Below are 20,877 nucleotides of genomic sequence, written 5' to 3'. Positions count from 1 at the left end.
AAATTCAGAGAAGAGTAAACACATTTAAGGGTTTCACTAGTTATAGTATTCATGGGACATGATAATGGGCTGTAGTTAGGAGCACTAGGAGCAAATTGGTAGGATGGGTTTCTGTAGTCTTTCTATAAAATTACCTCAAAAGTTCTTACTCCACCGGAGAGCTATGAGAAATGGTTACATATATATGAATCCAACGGAAATGGCCCATAAAAAGGAGGAGGAGGAGCCATGAGATATGATCCCCAAATCCACAGTAGAGGTAGAGAAAAGGACCCTCTATCTTTTAGTAATAAATCAATCAATATATGAAGGTTTAGACATGCTATAGTTTCCAGGTTAAGTCGTGTGGTTGTGTGTTCAGATCACAGCAGAGAAGAGCATTTGAGATGGGGTAACGACAGTCAGCTGCACTCACTGAGTGTGCTGTACTACAAGAGCCATAGTAAACGAGTCCTACCCATGACTTAATGGCTTCTCAGCATGTTGGGCTATGTAGCTGCCTGTGCAGTGAGCTAGAGTTGGGGAATTAGACATGGTTAGCTGTTCTCCCAAATGCTGGAATCTAAGTGTGGTTGGAAAATGTCCCGATCACTGCACCGGCCTGCAAATGAAAGGTGAAACTTTAACAACAAACGCTAGCAGATATAACTGAAATCTGTGTGCCATGATGGTCAAAAAGTCTTCAAGAGGTCAAAGACAGGAGCCATCCTTTCTATGTTAAATCATCCTTTTGTTACGCATCCAATTCCCTGCAATCACAACAGCACTAAGCAGGCACTGAAAAACTACCTTGACCTTTTGATCAACATCATTGCTTGTGAATTTCCAGACATTTCGAGTTGCTGTGGATTGCTTTCTCACCGTGCTGTCCAAGAAGTTCTTAACATGTAATTGTCTGTTATTTTCTTTCAAAATCTTTGATGGGAATCTATTTTGTCTGATCTTTAAGTTGCACTCCTGTTCTTAAACTAGTTGAGTCTGATACTTGAGTGACCTTTTCTAACAAAATTACATCTTGGTAAATTCTTTAAAGAAAGTGCCTTAATCTGAGTTATTTAAAACTGGGGTGGGAAAGCAAGGAGATGTTTCACTTCTATTTCCAGAAAAGTCCTAAATTATATGATTGCATAAGTATTGAAATGTGTACAAAGGTTGAAGATAAAAGGGAAGTTATCAATCTTTCCCTCTCATCCTCAGTCTATCTCTTGCATGCTTCCTGTCTCATCTCTCTATCTGTCTCTGTTTCTCTTAGCCACACTGTTTCTTTCACTTCTAGCATCCTTATTAGAGAGGACTGATGAGGTTTTGAGGAGTGTATAAAGTTCCTGAGAAAAGGGAAAGTTACCACTGAGGGGTGGTGACACCTGGCAGCTGGCTTTCCTGTGAGCAGATGCTACCTGTGCCTCTCTCCCTTTTCTGATATTCTCTAGGTTGAGAATGAAAGCTGCCCAGACCTCTTTGCCTTCCAGGTCCATTTGTAGCACATTTCTTCAAGGCGGTCTACTTGGCAGCCTGATCCTCTGATCCTCTGTGTGAAATTGCTCTTTGGTGTGAAAAAAAAACCCACGACTAATTCAAAGACAGATTATTTCAGTGGAGTCTTTGAAAGTTGTCAAGCAATTGAAAGATACAAACAGAAAAGCAAAACAAATCATTCAGGAAAAAAAATATCCGTCCATATTAAAACCTGGAGTGTTCTTCTTCTAAAAGATTGCTTTCACAGCAACCTGGGAAACTGTCTTTATGTTCCAAGAGTAATGAATGAGGATTTGTGGGGCACCTGAAGCAGAGAACAATTACGGTGACTCCAAGTTAGCCCAAACCCTCTCCAAAATAAGCCAGCAACCACCAGAAATTTTTAACAGAATTGGCAGGACCTGGTGAGGATCAGGATGAGGATGAGTTGCTTCTTCGTTACACATTTATTTTTTTTATTAACTTGAGTATATCTTATATACATTTCGAGTGTTATTCCCTTTCCCGGTTTCCGGGCAAACATCCCCCTAGTCCCTCCCCCTCCCCTTCCTTATGGGTGTTCCCCTCCCAACCCTCCCCCCATTGCCGCCCTCCCCCCAACAGTCTAGTTCACTGGGGGTTCAGTCTTAGCAGGACCCAGGGCTTCCCCTTCCACTGGTGCTCTTACTAGGATATTCATTGCTACCTATGAGGTCAGAGCCCAGGGTCAGTCCATGTATAGTCTTTAGGTAGTGGCTTAGTCCCTGGAAGCTCTGGTTGCTTGGCATTGTTGTACATATGGGGTCTCGAACCCCTTCAAGCTCTTCCAGTTCTTTCTCTGATTCCTTCAACGGGGGTTCTATTCTCAGTTCAGTGGTTTGCTGCTGGCATTCGCCTCTGTGTTTGCTGTATTCTGGCTGTGTCTCTCAGGAGCGATCTACATCCGGCTCCTGTCGGCCTGCACTTCTTTGCTTCATCCATCTTGTCTAATTGGATGGCTGTATATGTATGGGCCACATGTGGGGCAGGCTATGAATGGGTGTTCCTTCAGTCTCTGTTTTAATCTTTGCTTCTCTCTTCCCTGCCAAGGGTATTCTTGTTCCCCTTTTAAAGAAGGCGTGAAACATTCACATTTTGATCATCCGTCTTGAGTTTCATTTGTTCTAGGCATCTAGGGTAATTCAAGCATTTGGACTAATAGCCACTTATCATTCATTACACATTTATGCTTGTATAGTTTGTATGGTGTTTGCTTTTAACTAGTGTGTGTGTGTGTGTGTGTGTGTGTACATATATACACACACGTACACGGGCGTGCGTGCTGCGCACACATGCTATTGTGTATGTTATTTAAAACCTTGTACATTCCCAGACTGTTTTTCTCTTCGAGTACCTTCTGCTTAAATGATGAGGACTTCCTCTTTAAAACAGCAACAACAACAATTTAAAAAACGCCAAAAACCTGCTCTATAACATTTTCTACAGTTTGCAATCAAATCTGTGTGCTTCTGCTGAAATTTAATTGTGTTACCGCCATACACGTTACAGCATGCCATTCATAATGAAGCTACAGAAGAAATGTAGCAAAGCTGATAGAAACTACAACAGACACAATGAGATCCTTTGAGCCGGCCCCTTGGAAGGTTCGTCATTCTTTGTGTCCCATGGGACAAGCTGGATATTGTTTGTAGAATGTATTGAAATTATGCTCGGCGGAAAGAACAGGTGGCCAAGAATGTGTTAAACGAAGTGCAGTCGTTTGTCCCTCCTACAATCTCCCAACTACCAACACAATAAGATTAGCTGTGACTGTGACGGTTACCCAACCTCAAGAATTCTCGTGGTCTTGATATACATCATTTTCATTGCACCAAACAATAACTAGCGATGGGTTTGAAAACATGTATTTAGAGTATACTTCAAAACCCAAGAAGAAAAGTATAATCAAGGCAAGTCTTCAAAGTTTGGCATGGTGACATATGCCTGTAATCATAGCATTTGGGAGGATGAGGCAGGAGAATCGCTGTGACTTCACAGTAAATTCAGGGTTGGGCTCTGTAGTGAGACTCTAGGGAGGAGGTGGGTGAAAAGTCAAGCCTCCCACATTCTAATGAGAGTTTTCTTGGTCTTAGGAGCATGGCATCCCTACGGACATGGGCTACGCAGTGTCCCCTCACCATTCAGGTGTCTACCCCGTACACGTTCAACTTTATGAGGCCTGGAAGAAGGTTTGGAATATTAAAATCACCAGCACTGAAGAATATCCACATCTGAAACCAGCTAGGTATCGGAGAGGCTTCATCCACAAAAACATCATGGTGAGCGTCCTGCACCTGTAGGGCTTGGTCACTTCCTCCAGATGACGGGACACATGCAAAGACAGAAACGGGAGAGCTAAGTGTTACGAATGTGTCTCAGGAATGGGTGTGTTGTGTGAAGAGTGTTGTCATACCTCAGGAACCCTCACTAACGACAGCCGTGTCATCCTACCTCATAGAGCTCTGAAAATTAAAAATAAAAGGCTTCTTTTTCCTGGCTCTCAGGCCGGCAAGCAATCACTGATGTAAAACTGCTAAGAAAACATTACATCAAATTTAAAAATAATTTTAGACTCTACCGTTACTTACAAAAGTCTTCTAGTAGATAAAAGTCATGGTGGCTTTCTGCAACCACCATGCTCCCTGTTTATAAGCTGGTGAAATTGCACCTCTTTACCATGCCAGGTCCCCCCCCCCAAAAGCCAAAAGCCACATGGGAAGTCATGACTCATCACCAGACAATAGAGAACGAATGGCAAGTGTCCTTAGTTAAATCACTACTCTGGAGCATCTCTGTCCTGTTTCCTTTTCTGCTGTGGTAACAAAACTCTGTGATATATCAGAATCCATGGCTCCCTAAAATGGGCAAGACCTGTCAAAGTCAGCGATTGAACCCTATTTTTTTCCTAAGTCGGAACTTAGGGAAGGTATTGGTGATGGTAAGCATGGCCTCTCATTTAGACTCACACACTGCAAAGAAACAGCCAGGAAGTTGATGAGCCCCAGAGAGCTAGGTTAGGCTGATGCATGTGACCAGATAACCCGGCCTCTAGGGTAAGTGCAGTTGACTTCCATTCACACAGTTTTCTAATGTCTGCAGAAATTCAAGTGGATGATGGCATTTAACGAGGATTTAATGCCCATATCAATGTGTCCCTCAACAAGAGAAATGCTGTAAATGCTAGACGCGGATGTAATGGCCACATTCTTCTCCCAGCTTGCTCCTCCTTGGTACTCAAAGTGAATTTATCATGTCCCAGTTGGCAGGCTTTCTGGTGAGAAGGAGTTTTAAAAGCCCGTCAGAGATCATAATTTAAAAGCATTTGATGTTCTTTCTCTATTGCAAGGTTGGCAGTTCTACGGTGGCGAGCCTTAGTCTCTGACAGCTATAGTCAGTCCAGTTCTGTCCTATTGCAGCTTCTTCCCAAAGGGCTTCATTTCCTGTACCTCCTGAACTGTATTCTGCCTGTGTTGCAGATGCATGAACGTTACTCTTAACCAACGCTTAGGCAGAGTCCCTGCTTTGACACGGTTGTCCTTGTGGTTCTGCTTTTATGTGGATTCAATTTGTGGGCTCCTGCGTGAGAATTTCCATATTGAAGAGTGTTCAGCAGAAGTTATGCAAGAAGACAGACAAGAAGTCATCACGAGCCACCCAAATAGACCTAACAAATTAAGAACTAAAGAGCCAGATGCCTGCCCAGTAGAGTCTGGAAGTCAAGAGCTGGGGCCTGAGGCATAAACCCTACAATCTTATATCAGACCCAGATTCTTTAATAGAACTGAAATCACCCACAAATTATAATCAAAAGACTTTAGTTTTTTTCCTTCAAGCCATCGTGGATCCTGCTATCACTGGTTCATTTATGTAATTCAAATTTCCCACTGTAAATCAAACTTCCCACTGAGATGGTCAAATCCTCTCTGAGCGCCCACAGTCAGACCTTTAGACTACCTTTTCATTCGCTCTTGTGAATCTGCCATCTTAACTTAGTACGTGATTATTATGTCAGCTGTGGTATGGGCTCCCACTTGGTCAATTTGCACCTTCTCCTAACCCTCCCAGGAAGGCTGTGTAAGCAATGAGAGCCAGGTAAATCCTGATCTTTCTACCCTTATGAGCTATACTAGAGTGCCTTGACTTGCTTGGCTAAGGCTTTCACCATTTCCCAAGAGCTGTCAGCAACTATAAAGATTACAGTTTCCAAGTTTGAATTTCACAGTGTTACACCACCACCATTATCTGAGGGAAAGTCTACATTAAAATACTTTGGAAAGGGTTCTCATTCCTTCTATAGCATAAGAGATTTTTCAGCAAATGTGACCATCATCCTATAGCTGCATCTCAAATGAAGACAGTGGAAAGGGACCCTGAGCCCACTCCCGATTATCCACCTAGCATCTCACGGTGGCCCACTGAGGCTCTAAGACTCATGGGGTGTGCATAATTTTAGAGTGAAGCCTCCCATTTACTCTATTCAAGCTCACAGAATTTAAGAAAAAGACAACATTCAAGTTTCTTCACAGTTCTGTCTCCACTTAAATCACCAGGGCAAGCTAGCTTCACATAGCAATGTGTGTATGCTGCGATTTCTAATCAAGATGCACAAACTTAATCCTAAAAGTCATTTACTTGGAGTCATACACTTTTAAAATGTAGCAGTAGCCTGGCATTTAATCACACACACACACACACACACACACACACACACACACACACACACACGACTGCATGCACAAGCACACTTCTGTTCTCTTGCATGAACTAGCATCGAGTTTAGAAAAAGTATTTGCTAAGTTCATGAGCAAACCCTATAAATGGCTTTAAGTTAAATAAAATTACATATCCAGGGATTGAGATCTGATTCGGCTGAAATCCCTTTTTCTCTCAGTTCTTTTGGCTCTGGTTTTGGCATGGCATTCATGCACAAAGTTCATGATCCTTTCAAGCATAAACAACGCCCAGCTAATAAACCTGAGATTTAAATCGAAATATTTTAACTGATCCAAGATAAAATAATCTTCTCAGTGTATATGTTTTAGCAAAAATAAATGAGATGTGCATATAGGCTTGATGGACTCAGAAATATCCAGTGCAGTGACAGATCAGAGAATTACATTCCCTGGGAAGACTTCCAAAACCTAGAGTAAAGTCTTTTACAACACTGCCTTCACCACTGGAAAAGACGGAGTGTACATGGAAGGCTGAACACGTGGGAAGTCTTGAACAGGTGACGGTCCTTGAACTAAAGATGCTTTGTGTGAAAGCAATAAAAATGGTGGCTCCTTTCCTTGGAGCAGTGATCAGAATGCCTGACTTCATAATGCTGAAGACCTCTTGGCTTTCTCAGATCCATTCATTGGTTTCGCTGCACGTGTGGCGAGCCCAGGCCACTCCAAGTCTCACGGTGTGAGGCTGAGCTGAAAACAGTGTCTTACACAGCTTCTTTTATAGTTGAACACTCATGTAACGGAGAAATCTGTAACAACAGCATCAGCAAAGACCTCATCGCAGATGTGGACATTGGCAGCGAAGGATGGAAAGGCCTTCTTTCTACTACGTGACCATTGGTCATTTTGTTTATGACACTTTCTCAAGCTACCAGCTAAATACATATGGTTTTCCTTTTGGACCTGGCGACCTTTGCACCAGGCATTTGGGGCCCCTGGCAGCAGTGTTTTCACACTAGAGCAGACATTGATTAGGTTCAAACTCTCGTTCTAGTTAATAAGCCACTTGCTAAGAAGCACCATGTTAGTAGCCGACTTCGTTTCTAAATGTGTCTGAAGAACTTAGTAGAAGGATTTAGTCACATTTTGCCAATGAGGGTTACACATAATTCTAGTATTCTAAAGTCTCAATTTTATTTCTTAAGATGATAAAATACATTAGACTCCGTAATAAAAAGCACTAATGCTGAAACTTAAAAAAATGGCTGTCTCTATCAGTTTTAATTATTTCGTTAACGTCTCTTGTTATCCCTTCTTCTTACATCATCTGTTCATCGCCAGCATGAAGGAATCTTCCTGATCCTGGTTATCGTTTAGTAAAGAACACCTTTATAGGGTTTTCATGGGGAAAGCAAGTTAAGATCCCATGACGGTAACCAGAGCTTTCTTCTTACCCGCTCATCTTTCAGGTTCTCCCGAGACAAACCTGTGGACTCTTCACTCACACGATTTTCTACAAGGAGTACCCAGGGGGCCCCAGGGAACTGGACAAGAGTATTCATGGAGGGGAGCTCTTCTTCACTGTGGTTCTCAACCCAGTAAGTACTTGAGGTCACTTCAAACAAATAACGTTTGGGATGGCAAGGTGCATAAAAATTACCTTGAGGGAGAAATGGGGGATTGGGAAGTTACCAATCAAATAGCATAGACACCGTGTCTGTGGAGAATAAAATTACTCTTCCTCCTCTCCTCTCCTCCCTCTTCCTCGAGCTGTCCCATTCCCCCTCTTCCTTCCTTCCCATCCTCCCTTCTTCTTTCCCTTCTTTCTCTTTTCCCCTCTTTCCTTTCTCTGTCCTCTGGTCCATCCTCTTTTCTGGTCTCTCTTCTTCTTTCCCTCTTTCTCTCCCTCAAACTCTTTCCCTTTCTCCTCTCAGAAATCCAGCTCTCTCATCATCTCTCCTCTCTGATACAAGAAAGCACAGATTCGTGTGTACAAAGACAGGAGTTGGATAAAGGCCCTCTCTCATTCTCCATCCATGCTGTGTCTGCAGCACTGGGTCACGGAGCATCCCTGATTAATGGTGCGCTGCTCTTTCGCCTTCATATCTTAATACTAGTGTATCAGCAATGCAGTGGGCCACTGGTAAATTAATTTTCCTGGTGGTGAGTGTCATAAAATCGTGTGCCGAAAGAAAACCTATTGAAGTGAGCTGCAGAAGGGAGAAGCTGTTAGTGATTTTTCTCACGTGAAAGAAAATAGGAAAAATAGAGATAAAATTTATTTTCAAATATATGAATTTGCCCTTGGCCTTAGTAATATTCAAGATGGAAAACTGCAATTATCCCTAAATACATAAAAAATATCAGGATAAATGTTAGATACTGTAGAAATAAGCAGTGAAATTTGAAAGGGTCTTTGCTTGTCCTTAATTTTACAGGATCGACAAATACAACTGTAACTATTCTTCATCATCTACTCTGTTCAAAAGCAGATCTTATTTTTAGATGTTAGAAATGGAGATAAATGAAAAAGGAAAATCATCGTTGGTAATATCTGCTTTAGATCATAACTCAGAATCCTTTATAACTTTCAGCCTTTAGGAAGGCTGTCAAACTTCGGAACCCTTCCCAAGCAAATATTTCTGATTAATGTTACACAAATAACCCCCTTCTAGATTGCCTATATTTTGTTTTGTTTTGTTGTTTGTTTGTTTGTTTGTTTGTTTGTTTTCAAAACAGAGTCTCACTGTGTAGGTCTGGCTGACCTGGAACTTACTACATTATTCAGGCTGGACTGGAACTCCCAGATCCCCTGTTTCTGCCTCCTGGCTTTAGGCTGCCTATATCTTGAGCCAGTCTGTGTGGATTTCTTTCCTTTTTTCCCTCAATTTATCAGTAATGTGCAGGGAAAGGAAGTAACACTAGTGTGAGATTGTGAACCAAAGATTCGATTAAAAAACCTGTAAAATGCTAACAACTTCATCAAAGGTTTTAGACCATTGAATCTGTATTCTACAAGATTCTGATGTAGCCATGCACTTGGAACCCATCCGTGTGACTGTCTAACCACTGGTGGTCTAGTATTTGAAAACCCCCTTGTATTGTTACCTCTGAACTTTGTGAACCAAATGATCTCCACTCAACACAGAAGATATTCAAAAATCAGTCACTCATGTATAGTGAACCTATGTTAAATATCTTACCTATTATCTGATAAGTAATGTTCTTCATTAATGAACAAACACATAATTTTATCCTAAAAATTATGCTGCCCTGGGTGCCAGTTTACACTAACTGTGCAAGCTCTTACAACCCCAGCTACGTTTCAAGATTTATCAATCAAATTTGTGAAGAGATCCAAATGGAAAGAAGGGGGCAAAATGAAACACGGGCTTTTATTTCTAGATTAGAAAACTCTGCAGAGATAATATTTTTAGTAAACAAAGATTGACCAGTTTGAACAAAAGGCAGCTTTTGACATACATCATGACACGGACATTGAGCTAATTCATCTGGTACAGAGGGTCCAGCCTGGGGTAAGGATTCTCCTTACCTGGTAAAAAAAAGTGCTCTCAAAATCCTGATCAAGCCACAATTCAATAAATCTGTCACATGCTATATATAATTATACATAGGTAGACAATAGATATTTTAGAACAATGAGAAATTTCTTGATTACTTGAAGATGCCTATGTAAATTATATGTATGTAGGTTATGAAAATTAAAATTAACCAAGACTGGAGAGATGGACCAGTATCTAAGAGAACTTCTGAGAACCTAGGTTCAATTCTCAACACACACATGGTGGCTCACAATTGGCTGTAACTCTAAATCCAAGGGCTGTGGTGCCCTCTTTTGGCCTCCAAAGGCACTGGGCATGCATACATAGTACACAGAAACCCAGGTAGGTAAAACACTCAGGCATATTTAAAAAAATAAAATTTATAAAAATGGCAACAAGCATTTATTGACAATGACTACACGTGTCCTCAATAAAGGAATCCCTGTATAATTTATAGCACATATGCCTTGTACAGAATGAACTAGTAAGGGAAACTAGACATTTCAGACATTTTCAGTCCCTTGTCTCCTAACCCACAGGACTAGAGGAGTGGGGTTGCTTTAATTAGGCGGAACTGCAACTCCATGTCACTAGGGCAGATCGCTGAGCAAGGGTGACACCCTACGCAGTGTTTTTGTTTGGAATCAGCAGATGTCCTGAGTTAGCACTCAATCCGTATCAGTGATTGAGAGTAAAGTCATTGCTTGCCTTGTTTATTTATCCAAAAGGCTGTAGCTTGCCAGAGGACTGACATTTTCACCACACTTGGCATTTGGGGGAAGTTCCTGACAGCACACATGTGGTATGTGCCTTCCTGCGACTGCATCCCGCAGGACCGGTGGCCACCATCTCTATATCTGTTATTCGCCTCTCTCAACTTGATACAGCACTCCGTCCCCGTGTTCTCCATACCCTTCTTCCCAAATCCCAAAGTAAAATCAGAGAAACATAAACGTAGATGTGACTGTCTCACACTGGGAGTAACACGTGGGTAGATTACAATTAAAACAACAAATTTCACAAGGCAAGAGTCTGTATAAAGAGAAATGAAGTCGCATTAAATATTTAAAGCTGCACTTTGCATGTGAATGTATAAAATGCAACTGAAAGAATACGACTTTTTTTTTTTTTTTTTTTGCTTTTTTCTTTTTTCGGAGCTGGGGACCGAACCCAGGGCCTTGCGCTTGCTAGGCAAGCGCTCTACCACTGAGCTAAATCCCCAACCCCAACTTTTTTTATGCCTGATGAAAAGTACTGAGCTTTCCCTGTCACCGGGTCCCACAAAGCACTCTGTTATAAAACAGGGTAACAAATAAATCACACCTTAGGCAATGAGAAATGGCTGCTGAACTAGCCGGTAGTGTGCACTACCCAAGACCCTTGGTTAAGAAGTATAGACTTAATGAGTTAGGACCTCCAGGGGAGTTTTAAGACAGAAACTTATCATGTGTTTAACTGAGGTGATTATTGTACTCAAGCAGACTAGGAACACACGTGATGCTAAATGCTACACTAAAAATAATAAAGAATTCTCTAATATTGAAGGATAAAATGTCAGTTATTTGGTGGCATTAGTATATAAGAGTACAGTTAATATCTGTTGGGTTCCTCTTGCCTATGGGTACGGCTCATGCTCATGTTTACCATTTTCCCCATAGCAGGGTTATTTATATTTGCATCTTTCCCATTATGTAAGAAACATCCGTGTATTGGTCACCTCTGTACGGCCCGTTATGCCTAGATCTATACTTTGCATTCAGTAAGAGCTCATTAAATGCTTTGTAAACGTTTGGTTGGATTCGTGAAAAGCTGCATGCGTTTGGGGACATGAGTTACTTGTGCGGGGCCCAATGTGAATCAAATCAAGCATGGATTCCATAAAACCACTTCTGGCTGTGTCTTTGCTTCCAAGTAACTGAAATGTAAGATTCAGAGGCAAATTCAGTCATCACTGGTATCATAACAGGTTTCTTCAAGGGATGGTGAAGCGGTGTGCCGTGACAACAAACACCTAAGGCCAGAAGGGACCGGAAGGATGATGTATTCGGCTTCCTGATTCTAAGTGGAGTCCCAGTTAGATGATCTGAGCTGCTCCAGGTCACTCTGTTAGCATTCTCATGAACATGCCACCCTTCCTGACACCTGGGTCAGCCCATCTACCAGTGTAGCATACCGCTTCCACAATGCTGCTAAAATGGCCTTCCATGATGCCCAGTAGTTCTTCATACATAGAATCACAGGCAATATGGCTTCAGTTACCTGGCAGTGAAGAAATGTTGGAAATTTCAGGCCGTTACCTGGGAACAGGTGACTATTTCTTTGTTGATTTTTTTTCAGTGCTTTAAAAAATGTCTGTTATAAGTGGTGACAGGTAGAAGATATGCCATGGGCTTTGCAGGAACTATAAGCAAACAACTATATTGTTCCTTTTTAAATAATAAATCTGGTTGGCATTACTCATGAATTGACAAGGTACTTATAGTGGTAAAGCAAAAGTTCATATTCCACGCATTCCCTGTCTTGCAAAGAAATTCTAGTTTTGCTGTCATTAATATTTTCACTCCTGAATAGCCTAGTAAGAGCACCAGTGGAAGGGGAAGCCCTTGGTCCTGCTAAGACTGAACCCCAAGTGAACGGGATTGTTGGGGGGAGGGTGGTAATGGGGGGAGGATGGGGAGGGGAACACCCATATAGAAGGGGAGGGGAATGGGCTAGGGAGATGTTAGTCCGGAAACCAGGAAAGAGAATAACAATCGAAATGTAAATAAGAAATACTAAAGTTAATAAAGAAAAAAAGAAAAAAATATTTTCACTCCTGGCTGTGCCCTTATACAGTTAATTGCCACTGTGAAATTAAGAAAACCAAAGGAGACTCTTGCAGCTTTCGTACTTAAGAAAAGCAGAAACCATTAGGTATTATCAAAAAGTATAAGAATGTGTCAGTAAGTAGGTTAATAGAAAGGGGATTCGTTGGACAATCTATTTCTCAGATATGTCTGACTGAAGGATACATCCCTGTAAACTTCTACTTAAGCATGCTGAAACGAAGATAACATATTAATCAACAGGAAATTGTCACAAATGTGCAATGAGATGGACTTGAAGGTAGTTTATCCAAAAAGAGTCATGTCGAAGACTCAGCCAGATTCAAGTTCCAGTTTATCTCGCAGTTTATCTCGGTAGACCCTTCCTGGTACTGGGCCTCGCTTTGTTTTTTTTTTTTTTGTTTTTGTTTTTGTTTTTTTTTTGTTGTTGTTGTTGTTGTTGTTTGGTTGGTTGGTTGGTTGGTTTGTTTTTTTTTTTTCTTTTTTTTTTTTTTTTTTTTTTTTGCTTAGCCTAAGTGCATTAGGAACCCTGAAGAGGACAAAAATGCTCATCCAAAAGTCACTGGATGGTGGAATGGGCTACTACAGTATACAAAACCGGTTGCTACTGGATTTGCTGGTGGCATTTCTACATAAGCCAGCAGCTGGTTAATAGGCATGATCTGTAATACCAAAAGTCCACAGCCGCCTCTCTGGAAACTTCACCTACAAAACAAATACAAGTGTTCAGTTGGAATAGCTATTCCTTAGTTAATCCTTGAGAGTGTCTCATAACCTTCGGTACAGACAGAAACATCTTTCACATGGTGGAGGGGAATCACATTAGGTGTCGTCTCACTTTTCTGACTCAAAAAAATAAAATAAAATAAAAACAAACTCCTGGGGGAGGGAGAGCTAAACCTTCAGAGAGGCAGACACGCCTGGGAAACCAGAAGAGACTGCACTCTGTGCACATCCAGACGCCAGAGGAAAACACCAAACGTCATCTGGAACCCTGGTGCACAGAGGCTCCCGGAAAGAGCGGCACAGATCTTCCCAGTTGCTGCCGCCGCGGAGAGGACTTAGGCAGTACCCCATGAGCAAACTTGAGCCTTGGAACCACAGGTAGGACCAACTTTTCCCCTGCAAGAAACCTGCCTGGTGAACTCAAGACACAGGCCCACAGGAACAGCTGAAGACCTGTAGAGAGGAAAAACTACATGCCCGAAAGCAGAACACTCTGTCCCCATAACTGGCTGAAAGAAAACAGGAAAACAGGTCTACAGCACTCCTGACACACAGGCTTATAGGACAGTCTAGCCACGGTCAGAAATAGCAGAACAAAGTAACACTAGAGATAATCTGATGGCGAGAGGCAAGCGCAGGAACCCAAGCAACAGAAACCAAGACTACATGGCATCATCAGAGCCCAATTCTCCCACCAAAGCAAACACGGAATATCCAAACACACCAGAAAAGCAAGATCTAGTTTCAAAATCATATTTGATCATGATGCTGGAGGACTTCAAGAAAGACATAAAGAACTCCCTTAGAGAACAAGTAGAAGCCTACAGAGAGGAATCGCAAAAATCCCTGAAAGAATTCCAGGAAAACACAATCAAACAGTTGAAGGAATTAAAAATGGAAATAGATCAATCAAGAAAGAACACATGGAAACAACCCTGGACATAGAAAATCAAAAGAAAAGACAAGGAGCTGTAGATACAAGCGTCACCAACAGAATACAAGAGATGGAAGAGAGAATCTCGGGAGCAGAAGATTCCATAGAAATCATTGACTCAACTGTCAAAGATAATGTAAAGCGGAAAAAGCTACTGGTCCAAAACATACAGGAAATCCAGGACTCAATGAGAAGATCAAAACTAAGGATAATAGGTATAGAAGAGAGTGAAGACTCCCAGCTCAAAGGACCAGTAAATATCTTCAACAAAATCATAGAAGAAAACTTCCCTAACCTAAAAAAAGAGATACCCATAGGCATACAAGAAGCCTACAGAACTCCAAATAGATTGGACCAGAAAAGAAACACCTCCCATCACATAATTGTCAAAACACCAAACGCACAAAATAAAGAAAGAATATTAAAAGCAGTGAGGGAAAAAGGTCAAGTAACATATAAAGGCAGACCTATCAGAATCACACCAGACTTTTCGCCAGAAACTATGAAGGCCAGAAGATCCTGGACAGATGTCATACAGACCCTAAGAGAACACAAATGCCAGCCCAGGTTACTGTATCCAGCAAAACTCTCAATGAACATAGATGGAGATACCAAGATATTCCATGACAAAACCAAATTTACACAATATCTTTCTACAAATCCAGCACTACAAAGGATAATAAAGGGTAAAGCCCAACATAAGGAGGCAAGCTATACCCTAGAAGAAGTAAGAAACTAATCGTCTTGGCAACAAAACAAAGAGAATGAAAGCACACAAACATAACCTCACATCCAAATATGAATATAACAGGAAGCAATAATCACTATTCCTTAATATCTCTCAACATCAATGGCCTCAACTCCCCAATAAAAAGACATAGATTAACAAACTGGATACGCAATGAGGACCCTGCATTCTGCTGCCTACAGGAAACACACCTCAGAGACAAAGACAGACACTACCTCAGAGTGAAAGGCTGGAAAACAACTTTCCAAGCAAATGGTCAGAAGAAGCAAGCTGGAGTAGCCATTCTAATATCAAATAAAATCAATTTTCAATTAAAAGTCATCAAAAAAGATAAGGAAGGACACTTCATATTCATCAAAGGAAAAATCCACCAAGATGAACTCTCAATCCTCATCTTCGATTGGTTTATATACAAGTGTGCAATTTCTAGGCTTGAAAGTAAAATGATGCTATCTGGTGCTGGATAGAGGAGCCTTATTTTTTATTATGGCAGCTTGCTATTTTTGTAACATGGTGATTTGGTTGAACACAATAAAGTACAGTAGTAACTGATCTCCCCCTCTTCCTGGATGAGTGAGGAGATGATTAAATGTTGATGTCAGCATCCATGAGCATATTCAGATGAGCTTCTGCTTCTGTTGAAAAGGATGCTGTGTTTGATTGTGGTCCGAAGCTTTGAAGCACTACTTGGCATCTCCTTCCTTGGAGGTCTCACTGTTTAAACATAACAGATTTGATAGCTTGTTGGTAAGGTGAGGTCCAGCTTGTCTCCACTAGGTCATCTTCATGTGAATCCGGTGGTTATACGGTTTTGTTCTAGGGATATTTCATTTTTTTAATAACGGTTTTAGCTCACATTCATGGAGAGAATGAATCCTTAGAAGTGTGCCACTAGTGAAAGGAAATCCTGTCTAGAGTATGTCTCTTTACAAAGCTGTGTCACACCATCCTTTGGGCCCTCTGCTGGAAAAGTAGAATCAAGTCTCAAATAATGCCTTTTAAATTGTATCCTCTAGTATTATAGATGTAGGACAGTACTGTATCATACCTCTGTGGATGTAAAATAGCTTGTACCTGCTTTATGATACGTAGTAGTGACCGTGCTTTATCAGAGCTGTTTTTAATGATGTTGCTCAGAATGTTTTCTTTCCAGATGATGATTGAGAAGCTAACTTAAAAAAAAATGGTGCCAGGTACCACAAGAGTAACAGAACTGTGCTGTTTTCTCGGGTTTTGTTTTTTTACTTTTTTTTTAATGGAGTGTGCTGGATGTCTCTACAGTTTTGTTCAGATGACTGCAGAACCTGGAAAAGCTGTTGCTGCTGTTGATGCATAACACACTGCTATTATTGGTCTTTTTATATAAATATAAATATATATATACAGATATATAATTTGAATTTTTTGAAACTTTACCTGTGCTGTCAACTTTCGAAAAAAGTATCCCTGTTTACTGTGTTGAGTTGGCACTGTACAGAAATTAACAGCCATATTGGTCTAGAAATGTTGAACTTAAGTTTTTTCCATTTGTACAAGGGTAACACACTGTATTAAATATGTAAGGTCTTATATACGTGGGTTTGATTACAAAAACTAATAAAGTATTCTCTAAATTAAAAAAAAAGAGTGGGGAGGGTGTTTTTGCAGGCAAAAGGCCAAAGAAATCAGAACAGATAATAAAGGCGGATTGGTCATTTTGACATAGGGTTAAAATGGAGAGATTGCCTGAATTGTACTATCCCTGGCCCCTAGAGGACTTAGCTCTCTCTGTTCTCTTATTTCTCAGAAAGCCAAACAACTCAGCTCCAGTTTGCTGGTATGGAACCTGTCATGACTTGTATATGCTTGGCCTAGGGAGTTATACTACTCGAAGGTGTGGCCCTGTTGGAGGAGGTGTGTTACCGTGGGTATGGGCTTTAAGACCCTCAAAGTAGCTGCCTGAAAGCCAGTCTTCTCCTGTTTGCCTTCATATAAAGAGGTAGAACTCTCAGCTCCTCCTGCACCATGCCTGCCTAGATTCTGCCCTGCTCCCACCTTGATGATAATGGACTGAGCCTCTGAACCTGTAAGCCAGCTCCAGTGAAATGTTGTCCTTCTAAGAGTTGCCTTGGTTATGGTGTCCGTTCAGAGCAGTAAAACCCTAACTAAGATAGAAGTTGGTACCAGGGACTGGAGTATTGCTGTGATAGGCCTGACCATGCTTTTGTTTGGAATAATGTGGATTTGGGGACTTTGGATTTGGAAAGCCATTGAATGTTTTAAGTGGGGCTTAATGTGATATCCTAGTAGGAATATGGAAGACATTGTTGTTGTGAGTGGTTTGAACTGTGTAGACCTGGCCCAAGAGCATGCAGTGGAAAAGAACTTCAGTATGTGGCCCAGAGACTGTTTTTGTAGTATTTTGGTGAAGAATGTGGCTGCTTTTTGCCCTTGCCCAAAGAGTCTGCCTGAAGCTAAGGTGAAGAAACTCAGATTAATTGCATTGACAAAGGAAGTCTCAGAAATGCCCATCATAGACTTTGTTCTCTGGTTCAGTTCCAGGAAGAATGTTTTGAATAAGCATAGCAAGCTTAGAAAGGGAAAATATAAAATACATGATTTTAGTATTAAAGGGGCACCAGGAAGTGAAATGGAGTTGAATCCTGTGTTCAAGGATATTAAATTGAATTAAGGGAGTGGTAACTTTGGGGTAAGATCCCACCTAGCTAAATTTAGGTGCAGGCCTGGTGCTATACACCTTTGATCCCAAGAGACAAAGTAGATCTCTGAGTCCAAGGCCAGCCTGGGACAGAGCAAGTTCTAGGTAAAGAAATGTTTAAATTCAGGCCTGGTGGTACATACCTTTAATCACAGAAGATAGAGCCATGCAGCTCTCTGAGAGCAAGTTCCAGGATAACCAAACTTAGTCAGTGAGGGAGCTAGAAAACCGAAAGCTGGTAAAAGAATAAGGGGCGGGTGTGTGTTTTCCAACTTCAGCAAGCAGCAGCAAGTGGCAGTTTTGGCCATGTGGCTCTGGATTTTAGAGTCCAGAATAGAAGGGACTACTGGGACAATTGGCGCTGGTTAGCTGGAGCTAAGAAATTAGTGGTGATAAAAAAGAGACCAGCATCACTGAGGTGAAATCTTCTGGAAAGTGTTTTCTGAGAGCACAAAGAAGCTGTGTTCCAGAGATAGCCAAGATTGCACCTTGTGCTGTAGCTATACTTGGTAATGTGTGGGAGTCACCCAAATGGTACTGGATTTGAGGACATGAAGGGGTCACGAAGAGCAGCTGTGGTTTGGCACTGTGAGAGGCCATGGAAGACCACTGGTGAAGGTGCAGCCTCAGTTGCAGTTTGCAGGCCAGGACTGAAGGGGTCATGCAAAGGAGCTGAGACTTGGCACCATGAAAAGAGCCGACGAGAGACAATTGGTGAAACCTAGGTGCAGCAGAAGACCCCAGCGTATTGCAGATGCCAGTACCCTGAGAAGATCATCAAGAACAGCAGCCGTGGAGTGGATCAACCTGAGCTTAGATTGCTATAGAGGGCAGAACTGGAGATATGGCCCAAGCCATTTGGAGTAACCTAGAAGATCACGTGTGGATCCCAGACACTGAAACAAGAAGCTGTAACATTGAAGTTGCCTTGGAGACCCCAAGATGTTTGAGATGCCAGAGAAATGGTCTGTACCCTGTTGGCCCTGCTTCCCCTCAGGGCCCTACTTTCTTCAAACTAGAAAGTAGGTTTCCCATGGACAGCAGCCAAAGAACTGTTTTTAGGAACTGTTGGAAATGGGAGCCCAAGATTCAGACCACTTCTGTTCTCTGCAAACCAGTTCACTTTCCTTGGATTCCACTATCTCTTCTGGGCCCTTGGCTCTTGGCCTCAGTTGCCTTCTAGCTCTCCTGAGCACAGGAGCACAGGCTTACGGTTTCCATTATTGGCATAAACTGAGTTAAGCTTACCTGTTCTTGTATACCAATGGAGTTATTCATTGGTTGATTCAAACACTAATAGTTACAGGCAGAGCAGGTGTAATTAGCTTGTGTCTTGTTACTAGGTAATGTTAACTTAAATGTATAAAACAAAATGTACAGGAGGCTGTTGGTTCAGCCTGAGCTCTGTACCAGGGCTCAATAAACCCAAGCAAAGCACGGTCACCTGGGCTAAGGTTCTGTCTTGGGATTTTACAGTTGTGAACGGACACTATGAGAAGGCAACTTTTATAAGATGATATTTAATTGGGGCTGGCTTACAGGTTCAGAGGTTCAGTCCATTATCATCAAGGAATTTTGGGGGTTACTTAAATATTCTATCATATCATCTGAAATAGTGATATTTTGACTTCTTCTTTTCCAATGTGTATCCTTTGACCTCTTCTTGTTGTCTAATTGCTGTGGCTAGGACTTCAAATACTATATTGATTAGGTAGGGAGAAAGTGGACATTCTAGTCTAGTCCCTGATTTTAGTGGGATTGCTTCAAGTTTCTCTTCATTTAGTTTAATGTTGGCTACTGGTTTGCTGTATATAGCTTTTACTATGTTTAGGTATGGGCCTTGAATTCCTCGTTCCAAGACATTTTTTTTAAAAGATTTGTTTATTTGAAGTATATGAGTACACTGTAGCTTAGACACACCAGAAGAGGACATCATATCCCATTACAGATGATTGTGAGCCACCATGTGGTTGCAGGGATTTGAACTTAGGACCTCTGGAAGAACAGTCAGCACTCTTAGCCACTCAGAAATCTCTCAGCACTTTCCAAGACTTTTATCATGAAGGGGTGTTGAATTTTGTCAAATGCTTTCTCAGCATCTAATGAGATGCTCATGTGGGTTTTCTTTGAGCTTGTTAATATAGTGGATTACATTGATGGATTTCTATATATTGAACTATCCCTGCATCCCTAGGATGAAGCCTGCTTGATTATGGTGAATGATTGTTTTGATGTATTCTTAGATTCAGTTTTCGAGAATTTTATTGAGTATTTTTGCATCAAAATTCATGAGGGAAATTGGTCTGTAGTTCTCTTTCTTTGTTGGGTCTTTGTGTGGTTTAGGTAAAAGTGTAATTGTGGCTTCAAAGAATGAATTGGGTAGTGTTCCAATTTTGTGGAATAGTTTGAAAGGGTATTGGTATTAAGTCTTCTTTGAAGGTCTGATAGAATTCTGCACTAAACCCATCTGGTCCTGGGCCTTTATTGGTTGGGAGACTTTTCACAACTACTTCTATTCCTTTAGTGGTTTTGATACTGTTTAGATGGTTTATCTGATCCTGATTTAACTTTGGTACTTGGTATCTGTCTAGAAAATTTTGCATTTCATCCAGAATTTCCAGTGTTGTGGAGTATGGCTTTTGCAGTAGGATCTGATGATTTTATTTAATTTGCTCAGTTTCTGCTGTTATGTCTCCCTTTTCATTTCTAATTTTGTTAATTTGGATATTGTCTTTGTGCCCTCTGGTTAGTCTGGCTGAGGGTTTAATCTATCTTATTGACTTTCTCAAAGAACCAGCTCCTGGTTTTGTTGATTTTTTTTTGTATAGTTCCTTTTGCTTCTACTTGGTTTATTTCAGTCCTGAGTTTGGTATTTTCTGCTGTGTACTCCTCTTGGGTGTATTTGCTTCCTTTTGTTCTAGAGCTTTCAGATGTGCTGTCAAGCTGCTGATATATGCTCTCTCAGGTTTTTTTTATTTGTTTGTTTGTTTTTTTGAGGTATGAGTTTTCCTCTTAGCACTGCTTTCATTGTGTCTCATAAGTTTGGGTATGTTGTGCCTTCATTTTCATTAAATTCTAAAAAGTCTTTAATGTCTTTTTGTCTTCCTTGACCAAGTTATCTACGAGTAGAGTGTTGTTCAGTTTCCATGTGTATGTGGGCTTTTTGTTGGTTTTATTGTTATTGAAGACCAGCCTCAGTTCATGGTGATCTGATAGGAT

The 20,877-nt window shown here is 41.2% G+C and overlaps 1 protein-coding gene across 5 annotated transcripts in view; it reads left to right on the top strand.

The window, feature by feature from the left end:
- Ndst3 (N-deacetylase and N-sulfotransferase 3) overlaps positions 1 to 20,877 on the top strand; it is a 181,956-nt gene that overhangs the window by 86,019 nt on the left and 75,060 nt on the right. For all 5 annotated transcript variants that reach the window (XR_015661593.1, XM_087620543.1, XM_087620552.1 and 2 more), the window contains 2 exon segments: positions 3,588 to 3,773; positions 7,634 to 7,762. Coding sequence is in view for 4 of the 5 variants with exons in the window: in XM_087620543.1 (XP_087476669.1) it covers positions 3,588 to 3,773; positions 7,634 to 7,762 (315 nt within the window). In the remaining variant the exon portion in view is untranslated.

The sequence above is a fragment of the Rattus norvegicus genome, chromosome 2, assembly GCF_021556685.1.
Source record: "Rattus norvegicus strain SHRSP/BbbUtx chromosome 2, alternate assembly SHRSP_T2T, whole genome shotgun sequence".
In the NCBI taxonomy this organism is placed as follows: domain Eukaryota; kingdom Metazoa; phylum Chordata; class Mammalia; order Rodentia; family Muridae; genus Rattus; species Rattus norvegicus.
The sequence above is the reverse complement of the archived record's forward strand: the minus strand, read 5'-3'. Positions and strand labels throughout refer to the sequence as shown.